The 22139-nt window shown below is 34.7% G+C and overlaps 1 protein-coding gene across 9 annotated transcripts in view; it reads right to left on the bottom strand.

Annotated features, from left to right (window-relative positions):
• LOC110812754 (transcription factor jumonji (jmjC) domain-containing protein) overlaps window positions 1-22139 on the bottom strand; it is a 104586-nt gene that overhangs the window by 38501 nt on the left and 43946 nt on the right. For all 9 annotated transcript variants that reach the window (XR_015818393.1, XR_015818391.1, XR_015818390.1 and 6 more), the window contains 8 exons: window positions 17569-17655; window positions 17367-17483; window positions 17060-17267; window positions 16878-16942; window positions 8068-8126; window positions 7839-7970; window positions 7574-7733; window positions 6975-7310 (listed from right to left, as the gene is read on the bottom strand). Coding sequence is in view for 5 of the 9 variants with exons in the window: in XM_088217764.1 (XP_088073890.1) it covers window positions 6975-7310; window positions 7574-7733; window positions 7839-7970; window positions 8068-8126; window positions 16878-16942; window positions 17060-17267; window positions 17367-17483; window positions 17569-17655 (1164 nt within the window). In the remaining 4 variants the exon portion in view is untranslated. The remainder of the gene's footprint in view (window positions 1-6974; window positions 7311-7573; window positions 7734-7838; window positions 7971-8067; window positions 8127-16877; window positions 16943-17059; window positions 17268-17366; window positions 17484-17568; window positions 17656-22139) is intronic.

Below are 22139 nucleotides of genomic sequence, written 5' to 3'. Positions count from 1 at the left end.
AAAAGATCAGCCAAGGGAAAGAAAATTTTCAGGAGTTACATAAGGTGGAAGACTAGTAGGGGTATAGAGTTCGATTGTGGAAGGATTAGTGGATAAAGGGAGCACCCTAAGAGTGCATTTTTCTCAAATTTATGCAATAGCACAACAAAAAGACATCAAGATCTGCAATTCTATAGTGGTGAAAAGGCATTGCAAGTTTTTGTGTCGAGGTATCTCAATGATTGGGAGAGAGGCGAATATAAGCAATTATTGGGTATTGTTAAAATATCACAAAATATATTATGAAATATTTTTATATAATTATTAATTGATTTTCTAGTATTAATATAATTATTTATGTTTCCATATGTAAATCTCTCTTTTATGTATATATACCCCTAACTCTATGTAATGAAAGTATGTAAATATTCAAAATTCATTTCCTTAAATCTTACATAGTATCAGAGTAAGGGTTAGGGTTAGGATTTTAGGAGTTAAATTACATCATATTAAAAGAAGGGTTGAACAACCCATTCCCGATGCCGGAGGAAGACAACTATTTATCTCCAGTCAATTCAAAATGCGGCCAGCACGATGGTGTACCCGGGAGAAGCCGAGGAAGCAGTTCACACAGCAGTTTGAGGCTGCGTGCAGCGGGATTGCAAGAGGAGAGCATCCCCAAGCATCTTGGGTTCCCATTCGAGGAAAGAAGGCACAAAGGAGCTCGGTCAGCCGGCTCTGTACATGAAACCAGAAGGCCAAAGAAGGAAAAGCGGTGGCGGAGGAGATCGCGCGACAACAAGCGATTCTCCGCTTTCCAGCACAATTTAGGGCATTTTGGTGAGCGTCATTCCGAATCGGGGTGCGCATTAGGATTTTGTGGTGATTTCTGGTCGAAAGAAGTAATTTTGGTGTTTTCCGGCTGCGACACGTGAACTCCAGTGGCGGCGCGTGCAGCAGCGCGAGCTCCTATGGTGGCAATGTAGTTCTCTTTGATTTTTGTATGTGAGAAGGTGTTCTGTTTTCTCAAAATTTTTGGCTTATTTGCAACGTTTTTGAGGTATCTCTGACTGTTATGTTTTGAGTATTCTGAGTGGCATATTTCTTATAATTCCTGAATTGAAATGGATATTATCTACTACTACTATCTTGAACAATGGCATATTAAACGGTATTGTAAGAAATTATAGAATCGCAGGATACAGACCGCTAGTATTGTTGCTGCTATTGCTAGTTCATATTCTGAAAGAACTGTTATGATTTCAACTTACTAGAATGCTAAATTTACTCAATATCAGGAATTTTTAAATAAATTTTCTGCCTTCACTAAATTAGAAAAAAAATGTTTTATCTCTTCGAACACATGGGTGATTGATTCTGGCACTATAGATCACATGACAGGTAATCTAAATATATTTTGTAGTTTTCGACAACACAAACCACATTTTTTTGTGACTATTGCTGATGGGTCGACTTATAACCTTGTGGGGTCCGGGACTACAATACCAACTTCATCTATTATCCTGTAATCTGTATTAAGTCGAACTAAACTTACTTTTAATCTAATTTATGAGTAAATTGACTGAACATTTGAATTATTGTATTACATTCTTTCTTGATCACTGTGTTTTTCAATATCTTATGACGAAATAGATTATTGTTAAAGGGAATATATCAAATAGTTTCTATATTCTTGATATCTGGGTGCGTTATCGGTTGTCTGCTCCAGTGTTACATCTACATTTGAAACACATTGTCAATTATGACATCCTTCTCTACTTGTATTGAAGAAGTTATGTTCTCAATTCCATGATTTTCTTTCGCTGGATTGCGAGTTATGTCAGTTTGCAAAACATCATTGTAATCCATCAGGTTCAAGAGTCAATAGACGAGCTGATTCTGCTTTTAAGTTGGTTCATTTTGATGTTTAGGGCCCCTGTCCTGTTGCGTTTGAAACAGGTTTGAAGTATTTTATTATCTTTATGAATGATTTTTCTTGAATAACTTAGATATATTTTATGAAAAATCGCTATGAAGTATTTTTTTACTTTTGTGTTTTTATGTTGAATTCAAGACAATTCAATATTTCTGTGCATATATTGAGAAGTGATAGTATCAAGAAATATATGTCAAACTCATTTCATAACTATATGACTCAACACGAGATCTTTCACCAATCCCTTTGTGTTGATACATCATCTTAAAATAGAGTCGCTGAAAGAAAGAATAGACATTTACTTGAGAGAGCTCGAACCTTCTTGTTTCAAATACAAGTCCCTAAACAATTATGGGTAAATGTTGTTTCCGCAGCATGTTTCTTGATTAATCGTATGTCAGCTACAGTACTTGATGGATAAGCTCATTACAATCTTCTTTTTTCAAACAAGTCTTTGTTTCCGGTGCAATCTAAAATATTTGGTAACACCAGTTATGTCCGAGATGTGTGACCTAGTGTGACAAAATTGGATCCAAATGACCTCAAATGTGTATTTTTTGGATATTCTCGCATTCAGAAAGAATACCGGTGTTACTCTCCTAATCTCAATAAATATTTGGTATTAATTTATATAGTTTTTTTAGAAAATATGTCGTTCTTCTCCACATTACTCAAATCTACAAGTCAGGGGGGCAGACGATGAGTAGCTCATTTATAATTTCACATCAGATACCTCTATTGAGCAAACAGATAATGATATTTCTCTAGATGATGTGCCTCTAGATGATGTGCCTCCAACCTCACTTGAACAAATTAATGATAGTGTTAGTGTGCCCTTGAGCCAAGTTCCACCACTGATTGTTCATATTTATTTTAGAAGACAACAAACTCATGATACATGCCCTGCACCAATCGTCATCTAATTCTATCTCACAATACCTTAATCTCCCATTAATTTTCGTAAAGGTAAACGTCAGTACACCATTTCTCAGCCAATTTATCTCATTGCTAAATATGTTTCGTATGACCATCCGTCTCCCTCGCGTACTTCTTTTATTGCTTTTATAGACTCAATTTCCATACCCAAAACAATTAAAAAAACTGGAATCACTATGGTTGACATAATGCAATGTTTGAGGAGATAAATGCTCTCGATGAAAATCATACTTTGGATTTAATAGATTTACCCAAAGAAAAAAGGATTGTGGGGTGCAAATGAGTCTTTTCAGTCAAAGTAAATTCAGATGGTTCAGTAGCAAGAATTAAACCCCGACTTGTAGCTAAAGGCTATACTCAGATTTATTGGGTTGATTATTCTGATACCTTCTCTCCAGTGGCAAAACTTACATTTGTCTGTTTAGTTATCTCCATCGCAGCATCTCACAATTGGCCCTTACAATAGTTAGATATCAAGAATGCATTCCTTCATAGCAACCTTTTATAAGAAGTGTATATGAAGCAACCACCTGAATTTGTTGCTCAGAGAGAGTATGGAAAAGTATGTCATTTGAAAAAATCTTTGTATGGACTGAAGCAGAGTCTCCGTGCATGGTTTGGCAAATTTAGTAAGTAGTTCTGGAATTCGAGCTGAAGAAGAGCAAGTGTGATCGCTCGGTTTTCTATAGACAGTCAACAGCTAGTCTTATATACCTTATTGTCTATATTAATGATATTGTTATTACAAGTGATGACTATACAGAAATATTCTCTCTCAATCATTCTTACATTTCAAGTTTTACACCAAAGACTTAGGTCAATTGAGATATTTATTGGGAGTAGAAGTAATAAGAAACAAGAAAGAGATTTTCTTATCTCAGAGGAAATATGTGCTTGATCTACTTGCAGAAAATGAAAAGTTGGGAGCTAAACCGTGTAACACTCCAATTGTACTAAATATACACCTTACTAAAGATGATGGTGACCCCCTTAATGATCCGAAAAGATATAGATGATTAGTTGAAAAACTGAATTATCTCACAGCGACTCGTCTAAATATTGCATATCCTGTCAGTATTGTCAGTCATTTTATGTCTGCACCTACAGTCAAACATTGGGAGGTTTTGGAACAGATTTTTTGTTACCTAAAAGGTGCTCTAAAACTTAGTATACTGTTTAGTAATCATGAGTACACTCAACTGAATGCTTTGCAGAAACTGATAGGGTTGGATCTAAAATTGATAGAAGATCCATTACAGATTATTATGTTCTCGTTAGTGGGAACCTATTATCATGGAGGATTAAGAACCAGACCGTTGTGTCCTGATCCAGTGCAGAGTCCGAATACAGAAATATAGCCCAGTCCACATGTGAAATTTTATGGATACAACACTTCTTACTAGAAATGGGTTTGAATCTCATATTACCTGCAAAACTCTAGTGTGATAATTAAGCTGCTCTTCATATTGCCTCAAATCTGGTGTACCATGAAAGAATTAAACACATTGAGATTAATTGTCACTGCATTCGTGAGAAAATTCAGGAGAACTTGATTTCTATCGGTTATGTAAAAATAGAGGACGAATTAGGTAATATATTCACAAAGACTTTGAATGGAACCCGAATTGAATATAATCGTAACAAGCTGAGCATGATCAATATTTATGCCTCAACTTGAGGGAGAGTGTTAGAATATCACAAAATATATTACGGAATATTCTTATCTAATTATTAGTTGATTTCCTAACATTAATAGGGTGATTTATGTTTCCATACATAAATCTCTCTTCCATATATATATACCCCTAACTCTATGTAATGAAAGTATGTAAATATTCATAATTTCTTTTCCTAAATCTTACAGGTATCATATCTTGTATTTCGTTGGATGAAAACATTAACACTCCTCGGTGATGTCTCACATCCAAAGTCAGTTTTAATATCTCTTGATTTTAAAACATGTTTCGTATAAGATTCTGTACCACATCAGAAAGTTAAAGTCCTAATACTATTAAAAATTAAAATAGATTTGACCGAGACCTCTATCCAATCTATAACAAAAAACCAAAATAGACTTTGACTAATATAATTTAAAATAAACTATCACTTCAAAACTTGAAGAAATAAATATCCCATAGAAAACCTAACTTAAAGGAATATTCTTAAACAATAACGTTATACACATTAAGGCAATCCATAAGTATACACATGAAGAGATAGATATTCATATAGGTACCTACATAAATGATATACAAATATATATAGAAATAAATTTTGATAGCCATATTTATATCTATACATATGTATAAATATATACAAATATGAGTAATTTATTTATAAAATTAACCTCATAACTTACGGACATTTTTGTACCCTCTTATTGTATTAAAATATGAAAATACCCTCAAAGTTAACATATACATCCATATATGTTAAAAATTATAGTAAAATATTAAAAAAATAAAAAATAAAAAACTTAAAGATATATGTGCTGAGGTGCTCATTCTATGAGCTGACAAAAGTAATTTAAAAATGTCTTTTAGGAAATCCAACTTTAAGATGAAAACAATATAGTGCTCGGTAAAACTTGTTGTAAAATTGCTTTCAATATAAAATATGGTATTATATTTAATTAGTTATGTTATGAAACTAATTTAGTTATTTAAATAATATTATTTTTTTCTAAAAATTGTTCTAATAATTCAAATAATTTAAATCATTATTATGTTATTTTAAAATAAATATTATTTTAATAATTTATCATAAATATAAAATTATTAATATTGAACTTAAACTTTTTTATTAATTAATGAATTACAAAGTTAATAAATACATTCACTGAAACATGTACTCTTACAGCACAAGTCGTTTCCCAAAAACATCTACTTTCAACTTTTAATTTCATCTCTATTAAAAGCCAAAAACAACTTCTACTTTCACCTAAAAGCATTCTTGTTTTTTAATGTTTAGCCAGACATTTTTTTTATAATAGAAATAAAAACAGAAACAGAAGCTGAGTCTAACAAGCACTTATGCTCATTTCTTCTTATTTTCCTATTACTTAAAATACTTCCTCTCTCCAACCAACCTTCTCTCTTCTTTCTCAACTCATAATCCCACTCTTAACATGCCCTCTCTCTTCTTGTGACTCTCTCTCTACAAAAAAAAATGTATCTTTTAATATATTTCTAGCAACTACTAAAAGAGATAGACTAATAGTACAGGTTTCTCTTCAGTAGAGATTTTTAGCTCCCGAGAACAATATGCATTCTTCTTGATGATTAAAGGTATAGCTTCATAAATAGTTGATTAAAGGTATAGCTTCACAAATAGTTGAAGAAGCTTGTGCGGGTGGGTGTACGTACGCCAAACTTTCAACCAGCCATTGATTGTTCCGTTTATCAACTGAAAAGTCTCTCTCCCCTTCCTGGAGCCCCACCCATGCATCTATTGCTTTTTGACCTTTTTTTTCCTATTGTTCTGTTCATTTCAGCTGTCCTCTTGACTGCTACTTTTAGCAAAAGATACAAAAAGTACGTACTTCCAGAAATGGTGTCTGCCAAAATAGGTGAGAAAATGAGAGAGTTACAAGAAGGGAGGCTTGCAGGAGAAATGAGAGAACAATGAAGCCATGGAGGGGAAATAAGAGTGTCACAAGGAGTAAGGCTTGCAGAGGAAGGAGACAGGGAAGGAGAGGGACTTTTAAGAATGAAAGTTAAGCTGAGAAAAAGGAGGGAGACAGACAGCTTAACAGAGATGAGTTGGAGTTGGAGAGACATAGACAGAGACAAAAGAGTCTCAAGAGTAAAAGAAGGATTAAAAAGTACAAAAAAATTTTAAGTTTGTTTAAATATATTTTTCATCTTTTTCTTTAGCAGATGAGTGGAAAAATTAACTTAGGATACTCTTGCAATTAACTAAAAGGGGTATTTACATAATTCTAACTAAGTTAAAAGGGTTGAGAAATTATTTCCGATACATATTATGCTCCATGCTAATTTAGACAAATATGGTTACCCACTAGACTTGTGTAGCAAACTTCATAATTTACCAGCTATTCAAACGAAAGAATAGTCCAAACAGTAAAGAAACATAAAAAAACTTTAGAAATAAAAAATCTCACCTCCAGAGTAGGAGCAGTGGAACAAAAAGAAAGGACCTTATTGCACCATTGCAGTTTTGCATATGCATTTTGAAGTTCTAGAATTACACGAAAATTGAAACCAAGGGATAAACCAGATCTCATAGTAGATTGCAGTCGGGTAAGCATACTTTCAATTTCTGAAATAAGACAAATGTTCGTAGCATCATTGACATTTCCTGTGTCCAATAAGTACTTGGCCTCTTGCAGAAGAGAACATGCATTTTGCTCCCACTCCTCACAATTCTTTAAAACCTTTTCTAGTATTTGTCGCTCTTCAAATGATATCCTCAGAAGCTTAGACTGAGAAACTAATTCCTGTGACATGTGAAATGTGCATCAGCTTGTGATCTACTAATGATTGACAAATAAACAAGTTGCACATATTTCCCCATTGATTTTGTGAAAATGTTTGAAGAGAAAGAAATCTGGGGACCTTTGAATGAGTAGACTATGCTTTTCAAAAAGTCCAAGATTTTTGGTTAAGGAGCATAGTTTGGGTAAAGGTCACAATCTGTCTACTTCATGTTTCGAAACATAACTACATTCACATTTAAACAAAACACGCTGCAAGTACAAACCTTCAATGCCTCAAATTCCAGCTGGACGGAAGAAGCAGGCATAATGGAAGAAGCAGAAATTATAAATGGCTTTGAATTCTTAAGCCAGGATTTTGCCACTGAAACTGCATCTTTGACAGCATCTAGAGAAGGTAGAAAAACACCAATGGTTTCCGACATCCTAAAAGAATCAACCTTGATGAATATAACAACCAAAGTGAAATAGAACCATAGAACTTAATAAGCTTAGCAAGACCAAGTAAACCAAACTTGAAATCTTAGAAACCTCATGAGATCCTCAAAGTCAAACATCTGAGCTTCACAAGCAAGAGCATTGCTTGCTCTTTCCTCCCAGTCAATAGCAGTCTTCAGCATTCCAGTAATATCAACAAATAATTTCTCCCCGTCAATCTGTAAGCTGGGATTAAAGATCCAACATGAACTCAAAAGAAAATGAGAATGAAGCAGAAAATATTTTTCACAACTCCAAGAGATATCAAGGACAGAAAGCATACATTACAGCCTCAGCAATCAGTTGCTGAATAAAGTCCAAAGACGTTTTCACACCACGTGCCTGTATCAAAATTGTGTACATGTTAAAGATGGAAGATGGTAGGCTTTTCTTTTTTTTTTTTTTGAGGAACAGTAGACCAAATATCTTTGAGTCAACAATGAAAGATGGTGTCAGCTGCACAGCAACAAAGGCTACAGGAAAAGAGAAAACAATGGGTGCACAGGAGGATGTGCTGAGGTCAGCTTTGGCACACGAAGACCCTCAGAGAGCAAGTGTGCACTAGGGCAAGAAGCGTGCTAGAGTGGCTTCAGGAAAACAAGGCAGTAAACTGTCATTTTTTTTTTCTCTTTTTCTTAATAGAAAGAACTAAAGCATAGTGAAGAACAAGAGAAATGTAGAAAAGAGCTAATAGCTCTAATGTAATGTGAAATTCAGAAAGAAATTGAATTCTTGTATATTGGAAAAGAGTATATACATGAGTATATAGCTGTTACCCAAAAAAAGAAGTATGAAACTGATTAATGCAAATCAAATAAAATCTCCATATTAATTAGATTCTTTGACCAATATCCCATATTTTTAGGACAACTAGTTTCCTAATACTAATACATAAGATTAAGGGTTTTTCCAACACTGCTCTCTCTATCCCCTCTATCAATTTTCTTTTCTTTTCTCTTTTCTTTTACAAAACTCTTAAAAAATGGAATCCATCTAAAAACAAATTAAGACCAGAATCACTTCAGCAGAAAGGGGAAGAAAATTTCTTTTTTTTTATAAATAAAAATTTTGAAATTCTATTAACATAGTACCAAACAATTGGGGGTACCGCCCCTATACAAAAACTTTACAATGTAATTAGCGAATTAATGACATGCTCAAAATCCACATCACTAATTATGCCATACCCTAATAATAAAAATCCAAAATAATGCAACCACCGATCTCTCAAACTATACAAATCATTAGTTTTATCTCAAAAGCTTTAGAATTTCTCTCCTTCCATAGAATCCAAAACAAGGATAAAGGAATTAGATTTTTCAACTTCCTCTCTACATGCATCCCTTTCCAAGCCCACAATTCCTCCCTAATAGATCCAGCCACCAGGTAACACCAATCATACTAAAAATAGCATTTCACAACCCAGAAGCCACAGGACACCACAGCAGAACATGCACACAGCTTTCCTCATTAGCCATACACAAATAGCACCGGTTGGGAATGGCCAACCCCCTAGTTATAAGTTTATCAATTGTCAAGATGTATTCTCTACTTGCTTCCCATGCAAAAAAAGCAACTCTAGGGGAAACTTTCGCCTTCCAGATCTGCCTAGAGGGAAAATCAAAACTCATCACATTGTTTTTGTCTGTTAAGTGCTTGTAATAAGATTTGAAAGAGAAAACACCACTTTTATCCAACTTCCACAATACCTTCTCCTCCCCAGCAGATATTTGTTGAGCAGCCAATAAAAGTAGCAAATTTTCAAACTCGCTGAGTTCCCAATTCTGCAAATTTCTCGAGACATTGATCAGCCATTGAACACAACCATTATTAATCTTGTAAGCATCCTTAATCAGCATATTTTTTGTCTGAGAAGTGAAAAAAAATTTGCGAAACCTCCTTATTAAACACATATTATCTATCTAAATATCCTTCCAAAATCTGATTTTATTGCCCCTGCCAGTCTTCCACAGCAGATTTTCCAAAAAAAAATAGGCCATTGCATCAAGATTTTCCTCCATAAACTCGTTTCGTTCCGTGGGCTCTTCTAAGCCTTGTGACCCCACTGTTGTCCCACACAAGGTCACCCCAACGGATCCAAACAATGTCTCCATAATCTGTCCTGAAATAATTAATGCCACAACCATTTCCCTTGCAATGCCACATTTAAATCAACAATAGACCTAATTCCCAAACCTCCACACTTAATCGGTTTTTTTATTTCCTCCCATTGAAATATATGAAATTTATGATTCTCATCGTCATCATCCGAAAGAAATCTGCATTGTATATTTTCCAGCTTTTTAGCAATATGCACCCGGAAATTGTAGACAAATAATAGATTGGTAAGTTAGCCATGGTGCTTTTTATTAACGTAAGTCTTCTCCCCTTTGGAAAGAAATTTCCTCTTCCAACCAGACAACCTATTCTCACTCATTTCCAAAACAGGGTCCCACGAAGCACTGCTTTTATAGTTAGCTACCAACAGCAAGCCAAAATATTTAATCGGTAATGCAAATTCTCTACACTCCAAAACAGCCGCATATACTCTCTCATCTCCTTCATTACCCAATTTAATCAATTTTGACTTCTAGAGATTGATCTTCAAACCCGACACCCCTTGAAAGCATAGTAAAATACACCTCAAATGGAGGAGGTTTCTCAAATCAGGATGACAAAAGATTAAAGTGTCATCTGCAAATAAGAGACGGGACACAGCAAGAGTGCTGCTGCCACGCCCAACACAAACACCTATAAACAATTGTTGTTCCCGAGCCTTATTCAACAGCCCATCCAACACTTCCATAACCAAGATAAAAAGCAAAGGAGAGAATAGATCCCCTTGCCTTAAATCTCTAGAAGCCGTCAAGAATTCCGATGGACCCCCATTAATAAGAACAGCGAAGGATGTTGTTGTCATGCAAGTCGTATCCCAAGTCTCCATTTTGGTCCAAAACCAAACCTTTCAAGCATGTAATCAACAAAACTCCAACTAACATGGTTATATGTCTTCTTCATATCAAGCTTACAAATGATTCCTTCTTTTCTATTAGTCACAATATCATCAACAATCTCATTAGCAGCCATTACAGCATCAAGGATATGTCTTCCCTCCACAAATGCATTTTGGTTATCACTAATAATTTCCCCAAGCACCTTAGAAAGTCTTCTAGCCAAAATTTTGGCAATAATTTTGTATACACAACCAACCAAACTTATGGGCCTGAAATCACTAGATTCCTTAACCTCCTTCTTTTGGGAATAAGAGCAATAAAGGTAGAATTAAGAGCTCTTAAAAATTCTCCTGTTTTGTGCAGCTCCCTAAACATCTCAATAACATCATCCTTGATCACATACCAGAATTTCTGCATAAATTTCATATTGAAACCATCCAGACCAGGAGCTTTATCCCCATTACACAAGTTCACGCTCTCCTTAATCTCCTCCTCAGAAAATTCCATTTCTTTTATTAGTCTCGGATAATCTCTTAAAATTAATACCATCCATGGTAGGCCTTCTCAAATGTTCGTCTTAATACAACTTGGCAAAATAATCTTTGGCAGCCTTTCTAATCTCTGTATTTCCAGTGACTTTGCTGCCACCAACCAAGATTTCAGGTATATAATTGCTTCTTCTCCCATTGCTGGCCATTATATGAAAGTACTCCGTGTTACGGTCTCCTTTCTTAACCCACCTCTCTCTAGACTTTTGTTTCCAAGAAGTCTCCTCGGCTTTGCATAGGTTTGCTAGGTCTAATTTCAAATTATTTCTCTTCCCAGACATAATCTCATCCAACACACCTTCCCCCTCCATCAGATCAATCTCATTAATTTCTTGCACAATACTATTGAATGCCTCCCCCTCCTTTAATTTTTCTTCCTTGGTCCACACCTTGATCACATTCTTAACCTCCTTCAATTTTCTAACCAATCTAAAACTTGCATTGCCATGAATAACAGTATTCTTCCAAACTTCTTCAATCAACGTAACAAATTTCATGTTCGATAACCATTTATTGTCAAAACGGAAAGGAATAGGCCCCCATTGGATCCCATCCGTATGAAGGCAGATAGGACAATGATCAGACGTGGGCCTTTGAAGTGTCTTCTGAATAACTCCTGGTAATTGTGCCAAAAAAGCAGGGGTAACCAGGAATCTATCAATTCTGGAACATACAGGTTGGACCCTCAAATTTGTCCATGTCCATTTTCCACAAGAAAGAAGGAGATCAACTAATTCCAGTTTATCCACCAACTCCCTAAACTGGACAGCATCAGACATCCTCATGTTACTGTTGTTTCTGTCCTCTCCACTTAGTGTCATGTTGAAATTCCACCCAACAATCCAGAAATCACCACATTTCCTCCTATTTGCTTCAAGTTCCTTCCTTAACTTCTCCCTCTCCTCATTATTGCCTTGGCAGTACACACCAGTGAAAGCCCATTCACAATTAGAATTATTACTCTTAAATAAACATAATATAGTAGTTTCCCCTTTAATCACCTCTAAACATTCACATTTTCTCATTCCACATGAGGATAATACCACCAGCCGTACCAACCGCCAGGATACAATGCCAACCAACCTCTTTTACCCTCCACATGCTGTGAATAGTCTCATCCAAACATTGTTCCACTTTTGACTCCTACAAACAAACAATATCCGACTTCCATTTTGCCAAACAACCTCTAATAATCAGTCTCTTGCCTCGATTATCAACACCCTTCACATTCCAAAAAATTATTTTACCAATCATAAAATTAATAGGTTTTTTTTCCCTCCCAGACTCTTCACCCCCTTCCTCTTCCCTTCATAGTTTACTGTTGATTCAAATCTTTTTAATGCTCTTGGAGTACCCTCAACATATTTTTTCTTTTCTTTCAACAGTATAATACTCATTTTCTTTTTTTCATTTCTCCTCTTTTCTATCTCAGGAAAAAATAGAAAGGCTTGAGCTTCCATACCTTCCATAGAGGTCCCCATAACTTTACTGAACTTCTGAATATTTTGAGACACCCACTGTGAACACCCCGTCGTGATCCCCTTCTCGATTTCAATTCCATCTAAGCTCAAAGCAAGAATTTCTTCAACTTCAGGATCCACCAATGGAACAATCTCCATGATTTGCTCTTCGTCTTCATACATAACCATCGCCTGACATTGACCTTCGACCTCCTCTTCTCTTTCAGGCTCCTCTACATGGGAAAGCACGTCGTCAAACTTCTCTTCTTCATCTTCACTCGATTTTGCATCCGCACTGCCCTGACATTAGCACCTTCTCATCTTTCGTACCTACCACCAGCCAAGGATCTAGGGTTCCAGTCTCCGAAAATACTTTTTCCTTTGCTTCCGTTTTTGACAAACCGGATCACTCATCTTTTAATCTCAAAGACTCGTCCCAGGTCGGGTTAAAATTATTTTTGCCTTTTGAGCCGCCATCCAACCCGTTTAAACCCATTGACCCTGGCCCAGCTGGCCATTTTTCTTTTTCCATCCATGTGAACCTTTTTTTCTCATATGGCCCAACTTTCGTATTCGACGCTTAGCCCAAAGGAAACTCCATCTTTTTTCTTGGGTCATTGTGCTGACTGAAATTTGCAAATTGGGCCTTTGTCTTCTCAGGTTGTTTTTTACTAAACCAGGTCCCCATACCTGCCACACTCTTCTGCCCTAACCGATTCCCTTTTGCAATCTTCCTTTGCATCACCGCCGCGTAAGTCTGTGCAACACCAAACATCCCGATGAAACAAATACGTCCCGCACAGTAAGGATATTAACAATCGCGTTCCATGAAGTGGTGTGATGAGATTAAGTGTCCACCACCTCCACTCCATTATTCAACTGAGCCATTGATGCACGCACCCTTCTGTTTGCGAGTTCAAAGGCCGCAACCATCAGTTTCCACCACTCTTTTCCCTGATCTCCCCCAGGAAAAAATATTCTTTTTGCCTCTTCCTTCTATTGGACAGACAAAACAACGTACTCCCCTCTTTTGTTACTTCTGTAGGATATCCATAAGTCGTAACTGCTGCACACCAAATGCCTAGCCCACTTTCCACCTTGCCAGTTCCGGCAAAAGTCCTCTAATGATTCCAATACCCATTCGAACTCCTCCTTATTCAGGAAAATCGACCTCCTAAACCCAGCACCATTTTCACTAATTCCCAAACCATCCAGATTTCTCCCAATACAAACCAAATCATATGACCTATTTTGGATGGACAGAAACCTTCGGCCATCAAACATGACTCAGTTTTCAGCCTAGGTCGGCCACTACGGCCAGCCGTAGGCTGACAAGTAGGACCTTAGCGCACTTGGCCCTTGGCTCTTGGAGAGAGAGTAAAGAGGAAGGAACATTAGCAGCAGCATAGACTTCAAAAAGCATTTCCAAAACTCCCAAATTTTGGATGACCAAAACCACAATTCAACTGCAAAAGGCAAAATAAAACCTATGGCTGATCAAGACAACGTTGAATTTCATTGTTGATGACAACTGTAGTTGACGCACACTACTCACATGTCAGTAACTGGCTGACACATTGTGATCGGACTTATTGCAAAGAAGTCGCCTAATGTTGATGGTCCTAGAACTACAGCAGATATGCTGGACGAGAGGCCTTATTTGATGCATACCTCATTTTTTTCTCTCCTAGGGCTTCGAACAATTCACTTGCTATTCTTTAAGAGAATGAACAATCCAAAAAAAAAAGGAAAAACAAGGATGAGAAATGCAGAAACTAACATATTTTTATTTTAACTCGGGAAAAGTCGACAATTTCAAGAAATAAAAAGGAAAAATTCAAGTAATCAAAGTGGTTTAGGCAAGCAACTAAAAAGAAAAGAGTAGCTTTTTGGGTACAGAAAATCTTTAGGTTTTGGTCTAAGTACAACTAAGTCTATTAGTTTAAAAAACTTACGATCGAGCCCTTTGTGATTTTAACAAATATTACAGCTCAATTCCCAAAAATACACATTAAAGCACTATTAAAAGACAAAATAATTTTTTTCTCCATATCACACACAATAAACTCTTCTAGAAAAGAAAAACAAAATTTTAAATAAAATGGAAGTATAAGCAGAAAGCTTGAATTTGTAAATTGAAATCTTGATAGGAGTTTTAAATAAAATGGAAGTATAAGCAGAGAGCTTGAATTTGTAAATTGAAATATCTTGATAGGAGTTCGGAGAAACTTGACTGAAATCTCATACAAACAAATCTAATTTAGACATTTGAAAAATGTCAATGTGGATTTGTAACTTTTGATTTTTTTTAGATAGTTTGAAAAGAAAATACAAGGGACAACATCGTACAGTTCTTATTTAATAACAAACATCAAAATTTTGGAAACCATCGAAATAATCAAAGTTTTTCAAACTCATAATTGTTTTTCAAGTTTCTTATATCAGATTCTATATACCAAATGCTGGTAAAAAGCTCCAAACTTTAGGCCAATTCCTCGAATAGGAGTTCCTCAAGCTCCATCTCCAATTTTTCAATATGAATCTTTCATTTCCTTCAAGATTTCATGGTTTTATGTTAGAATAGTCTTTCATTTGTCTCTTAAGGGGGAAAAAATCTATTTATGCTTTAATGATAATTTAACATTTAATAATTTATTGAATTGAGTCATAATGTTTGTGCAAAACACAAGGAGTAAGTTGTGATTTTTTCAAGCTAATGAATGTCGTTTCAGCCAAAAAGCAAGAACTCTCATATATTTTACTCTTTTTTTAACAGAGAACAGGAAAGATTCTATAAAAAAGCTGAGAATAGTATTTTTTCTCTTCATTGTAGCTTTTATTTCTGTCTTTCTCATTACAGATTGCTGGGAATGACTAAGAAGAATGGTGGGAACTAGATCTAGCAATATAACCTATTACTCTAATACTATGTTAAAAGAACAGATGAAAGCTCCAATTCTCAGCCAATATGGGGTGTTTAAAGAACAACCACAAAGCCAAGCACACCTCATAGGAAAAGAACCAGAAAACTTCAACCCCGACAAAAACCTCATTTGTTAGTGAAAAGCTTGTTACTTAGAGAACTAAAGAATGAAAAAGTGGTTACATGGTCAAGTGATCAGGCTCAGAACTGAGCAATGGCTCAAGAAGCTGAAAATCCTATATTTTAAAGAATTAACGCAAGGCCTTCACCTATGTGAAATAAAGCCATTGATCCTGCATGATGACAACAAAGCTGCCATAGTATTGCTTGGGATCTGGTCCAGCATGATCGCACAAGCGTATTGAAATTGATTGTTTCTTTATCAAGAAAAAAATAAATAATTAAACACTAACTATGTAGACTCAGAAGATCAGAATTAGCTGATGTGTTTGCCAACGGGTTGCATAACAAATATTTTCTTTTTGCAAGCAAGATGGGCATGAGAGATAAAACACACCATCTTGAGAGAATAGCTGTAAAGTAACCAAATCTTAGGAGTTAATAATTGACAAATTATGTGCTCAATCATAGGAATTATTTATATAATCTTAGGCTTTAACTGGAGTTCACTGGCATAAAGCAACTTATATAAAATTATTTATGCAAGTACTTGTAAAGCATTATAAATGCTATATCATCGGTGTAGGTTGACTACAGCCTTTTTGGGCAAATTAATTGGATGCCTATAATCTTCAGGAAGACACAAAGTAAATGGATCAAATCATAATTGTTGAACCGATATTCAAATCTCGATCCAAAAATCTAATCTTTTGAATAGAGAATGGCAAATAAATCGTATTGAAAGATATGAAAAACAGTTCCTTAATAAAAATTTACTGTCATTCACATGTTTTTAAAATAAAAAATACTGAAAAAAAAATTGAGAAAGTTATACTAAACTTACAGACAACTAGTGAAATAATTGTTTTAAAAGTATATTGTATAAATATTGGGTATCATTTTTTTTCGGAAAAAAAAAATAGTTAATTAAATAATTGCTTCATTTTACTATCAATTATTAAAATTCACTAAGATTCATTAGAGATTATGATTCACCCATAAAATTCAGATATTTTGCTAGTAAATTGAATCAAACTGTAAAATTTGAATCTTTAATCATAAGATTCTAAAAACAGGGATCAAATTACCTTCTGAGCCTTTTCCCTGCAAGAAGCCTTCTTCAACTCAATCTCAACAAGAGGCAATTCATCAACTGTTCCAGAAACATAGAAAGAAGAGAAAGTTATGCAAAATATTAACAAGATTAACAAAAATAGAAGACTTCATAATCAACTGATTACTCATCCAGCAAAGGGGAGAAACACTAAACCTGCAATCCTCAAAGATGTCCCATCCTTTATAAGGCAACTTAACTCATCAACCACATTTTCTTGATCTTCCCGTTCATGGACATTCACCAAAATGTTATTAAAGCGAGAAATCCAGGAAAGAGTGTCATTGTGGTATTGCTTCAGAAGCTTCAACTCTGGTATGTTGACAGTGAAACCATCCAGTTCCAGTAGCAGTAGCTCAACATCCTGCACAAATCAAAAGTACAAAAACTTGAGGTAATAAAACTCAGCAGAATTGGAAGGCTAAAGAAGAAAAGGCTGAAATTGAACTGCTGTGAGACGAACCTTTAAATTAATAGAAACACTCAACATTTCATTACATCTAGCACGACATGATTCAGCTTGCCTTAATAAATCCAGAATCATCTCTGTTTCTGGGAGTTGAACCTGAAGCTCCATTATCTAATAACGAGGCCAAAAACAAAAACATTAAACAGAAAGATAAGAAAATCAGGACCAACATAAAGAACAAAAAAATCTGAATCACCTCCAAATTCAACTTGTAAAGAGCATCCAACTCAACTCCCCCAGGACGTTTGTCCAAGATGCACTCTTTTGCACTTTCTATCCATACCTAATAAGGATAACAACCACAAATATACATATGTATATACACACACATATATAAGCATTTAACTACAAATTAAACCAGTGACATGGTAGTTTGAAAGGTTGACTGAACCACCACAGAAAAGCTTCGTGCCTCAAAAAAAGTGCTTTAATATCAAAATTTATTATGAATAGTAAAAGGAGAGCAAAAGACAGCTCAAAAGGCATATCAATTAGGAAGGATTAGACAAATAAAATGCAATCCTATTAGCATAAAAATCTCTGGTTGCGAATTAATTCAATGAGGCCAGCAAATGGAAGTACTTAACCAAGCCTATCGAACTTATCAATAACAAAGAGGCAGCCAAAGAGCATCCTAAACCACATTTACTAGCTAGATTGATGTTAGTGGACAACAATGACGTTAGTGGCAAAATAATACCTTTCGCCAATAGGTAGGAAGTGTTTGGTTATCCAAAAACTAAAATGAAAAGAACATGGAAAAATAAAACATTTTTGTTTTGAGGAAATTGATAATCTTAATTGAATACTATTTTAGAATCAAAATGAAAGCGACAAGCTTAAGCGATATTCTTGGGGTGGTAACAGCTCATTTAATGTAGGCAGATGGAAGAAGCCTCGTGTTACTTCTGGTGTATTAGAGAAGGAAGAAGAATTATGAACTGAATAATTAATTATAAATCAATGTATGTATTAAAATTATTTTATTGTAAGAATATTATCTAGTCTTATGTAGTTAACTATTGGTAGTTTGTTAATAAGGATTTTATATTAAGTAGAATATTATATCATTTAGAGTTCTAATAGTATAATTATATCCTATAATTAGAGTTCAAATAGAATAAGGATAACTAATCTATATATATCTTCTAAATGTAAACAAAACAAGAAATAAAAAAATTAAAAATTTATTTTCTCTAAGAACTTTATGATATCAGAGCGCCGGTAAAAAACTGCAGCCGCACATTCGCAGATGCTGATAAAAACTGAAACTGCACATTCGCAGGCGCCAATAAAAAGGTGCAGCCGCGCATCGGAAACACTGATAAAAATTTAAAGCGCACATCCAGAAATACTAGTAAAAAATTACAGCCGCACATCAATAGATGCAGGTAAAAAAGGCCACACCATTACCTTTTTCTATGCACGTTTAGAGATTTGCCCGGAGAAAACGAATCAAGCGGACTTTGAGCCGTTTTAGAGCCGAGTCTGAGCCGTTTTAGAACTAAACATGAGTCGTTTAGAGCCGAACCAGGTCTGGTTCTGTTTTTTTTTTGCTCCTTGGTGTAGATACACTGTCTTCAGTTTTATATGTGGTTAGTTTTTCTGATAATCTTTTATCTATTAGTGCCATAACTAGATATTTCAACTATAAAATTGACTTTTTTCCTGATTATTGCATCTTTCAAGATCTTCAAACCGGGAAGAGGATTGGCACTGGTAGACTGCAAGACGGCTTATATGTCTTGAATAGATATCTAAATTTAATTGGAAATCAAGCAACCATTGGGAATAAAGAAGTCAACATGAAGATACTATAATAGCATCGATGATTGGAACATCCTTCTTTTTTTATTTTAAAAACATTATATTTTAGGTTATTTAAAAATACTTTTATGGAGTTTTTATTTTATAATGCATGCAAGCTTGCTAAACATAAGAGGAGCTCTTCTCATTTAAGTAATAATAAATGTATTGATCTTTTTAAAACTATTCACTCTTATTTGTGGGGACCTACTCAGAATATTTCTCTTTTTGGTCATAAATGGTTTGTTACTTTTATTGACTGTTGTACTAGATTAACATAAATTTATCTGTTAAAAGTAAAAAGTGATGTATTTTTATGTTTTCAATCTTTTCACAAAATGATATGTACACAGTTTGGTGCTAAAGTTAAGATTTTACAAACTAACAATGGTACAGAATATATGAATATTAGGTTCTGTGCCTACTTGGAGTCAAATGGAATAATTTATCAAACAAGTTGTGCCTACACCAGTAAAAAAAATAAGTTTGCTGAAAGAAAAATGGGGTTGCTGAAAGAAAAAACAGACATATATACTAGAGGTAACTCGGTCACTAATGTTCACCATGAATCTGTTAAAGAGTTACTGGGAAGATGCAATTCTCTCAGCTGTTTATCTTATCAATAGAATATTTTTGCGGATCCTGAATTTTAAAAGTCCTATGGAGGTTTTGCAAGAAAAAATTTCCTACATTGTTCCCCCAAAAGTGTTTGGATGTGTGTGCTTTATTCATACTAGAAATGTAGGTAAACTAAGAACCTAAAGCTTTTAAGTGCATATTTGTTGGATATTCTTCTACCCAAAAATGCTACAAGTATTATCATCCATCATCTAAAAAATACTTTGTAACTATAGATGTTACCTTTAGGGAGAATGAGTCTTACTTCAACTCAAACCCAACACCTCTTCAAGGGGAGAGTGAGAAGGAAGAAGTGATACTTAATTGGGTAACGATTGAGAATCATATTCAGGGGGAGAATTCTATTACAGAAAGTCTTAATCAAGAAAATAATGTTAGATGTCTGCATAAATCAGACTTGAAAAGGTATTCAATGAGAGAGAAATCTGAAAAAGTCATTATACAGTCTGTCCCAGATCAAGAATCTTCTTTGGTTCCAGAGATACTGGTGAGTTATATTTCTCTTATGATTTATCAGATAAACCTATTGCTATTAGAAAGAGAACAAGAATTTACACTAAGCACCCTATATCTATTTTTTTTTTATGACTCTCTATCTTCCTCTTATAGAGCCTTTGTCTTATTTTTTTTTTCTGTGTCTATTCCACAGGATTGGAGAGAAGCTCTACGAGATCCCAACTGGAAGAAAGCCATAATTGAAGAAATGAGAGCATTGACAAAGAATGAAACATGGGAATTTGTTTCACCTCCATAAGGAAAGAAGATAGTTGGTAGCAAATGGGTGTTCACTGTAAAACACAAAGCAGACGGATCGATCGAAAGGTACAAAACTAGATTGGTGACTAAAGGATTTACTCAGATCTATGAGATTGACTATCATGAAACATTTGCACCTGTTGCAAAGATGAACAGAATTAGGGTACTTTTGTCTTGCGCAACTAATCTTGAATGGGATTTATAACAATTTGATGTAAAAAAAGCATTCCTCCTTGGAGACTTAGAGGAAGAGGTGTACATGAAAATTTCACTTGGATTTAAGATCAGAGGATGCAAAGAAAAGTTTGTCAATTAAAAAAGACTTTATATGAATTGAAACAGTTTACAAGAGCATGGTTTGAACGGTTTACAATACTTATGATCTCTTTTGGATATCAACAAAGCAATGTGGATCATACCTTATTTATTAAACATCGTGAGGATAAAGTCACTCTTCTCATTATTTATGTGGATGATATTGTGGTGATTGGAAATGATACGAAGGAGATGGCTCGGTTAAAGGAACTTCTTGCTCAAGAGTTTGAAATAAAATATCTAGAAACATTGCAATATTTCTTGGGGATTGAAGTTGACAGATCCAATAAAAAGATATTCATTTCTCAAAAAAAATATATCTTAAACTTATTAGAAGAGACTGATATGGTGAGTTGCAAGTCGGCAAAATCACTTATTGAAAGCAACCACAAATTACAAACAGGTAGTGTTACATCAATTGACTTGGGAAGATACCAGAAACTAGTTACAAGACTCATTTATCTCTCACATACCAGACCCGATATAACATATGTAGTTAGTTTTGTGAGCCAGTACATGCATGATCCTCGTGAGACTCATTTACATGTTGTCTTCTGCATATTACAATACTTAAAGTCTTCACCAGGAAAAGGTCTGCTCTTTTCTAAGCATGATCACCTTAAAATAGAAACATTTACAGATGTCTTTTAAGCTGGTTCCCTAGATGATAGAAGATCAACTACAAGTTACTGTACACTTGTAGGAGGCAACTTAGTCACATAGAAAAGTAAGAAACAAAGTGTGGTTGCTCGCTCCAGTGCTGAAGCAGAATATAGAGCAATGGCCCAAGAAATATGTGAAATACTATGCTTGCAAAAGCTAATGAGGAAGTTAAAACTGCTTAAAAATGAGAAACTATCGTTGTTTTGTGACAATAAAGCAACAATTAACATTGCTCATAATTCAATTCAACATGACAGGACAAAACACATTGAGATTGATCGACACTTCATAAAAGAGAAGGTGGTTGGTGGCTCTCTATACTTATATCATATATCTTCTGGCGACCAAGTAGCTGACATTTTTACTAAACAACTATACAACAAATCTCTTCAGAATCTGATTTGCAAGTTGGGCATGTGTAATATTTTTGCGCCAACTTGAGGGGGAGTGTTGATAAGGATTTTATATTAAGTATAATACTATATTATTTAGAATTCTAATAATATAATTATATGCTATAATTAGAGTTTAAATAAAATAAGGATAATAAGTGTATATATATTTTCTAAATGTAAACAAAACAAGGAA

This window comes from Carica papaya, chromosome 4 (assembly GCF_054855325.1).
Source record: "Carica papaya isolate Zhongbai chromosome 4, ASM5485532v1, whole genome shotgun sequence".
NCBI lineage: Eukaryota > Viridiplantae > Streptophyta > Magnoliopsida > Brassicales > Caricaceae > Carica > Carica papaya.
Note: the sequence above shows the minus strand (reverse complement) of the source record. Positions and strands in the feature narration are given on the sequence as shown.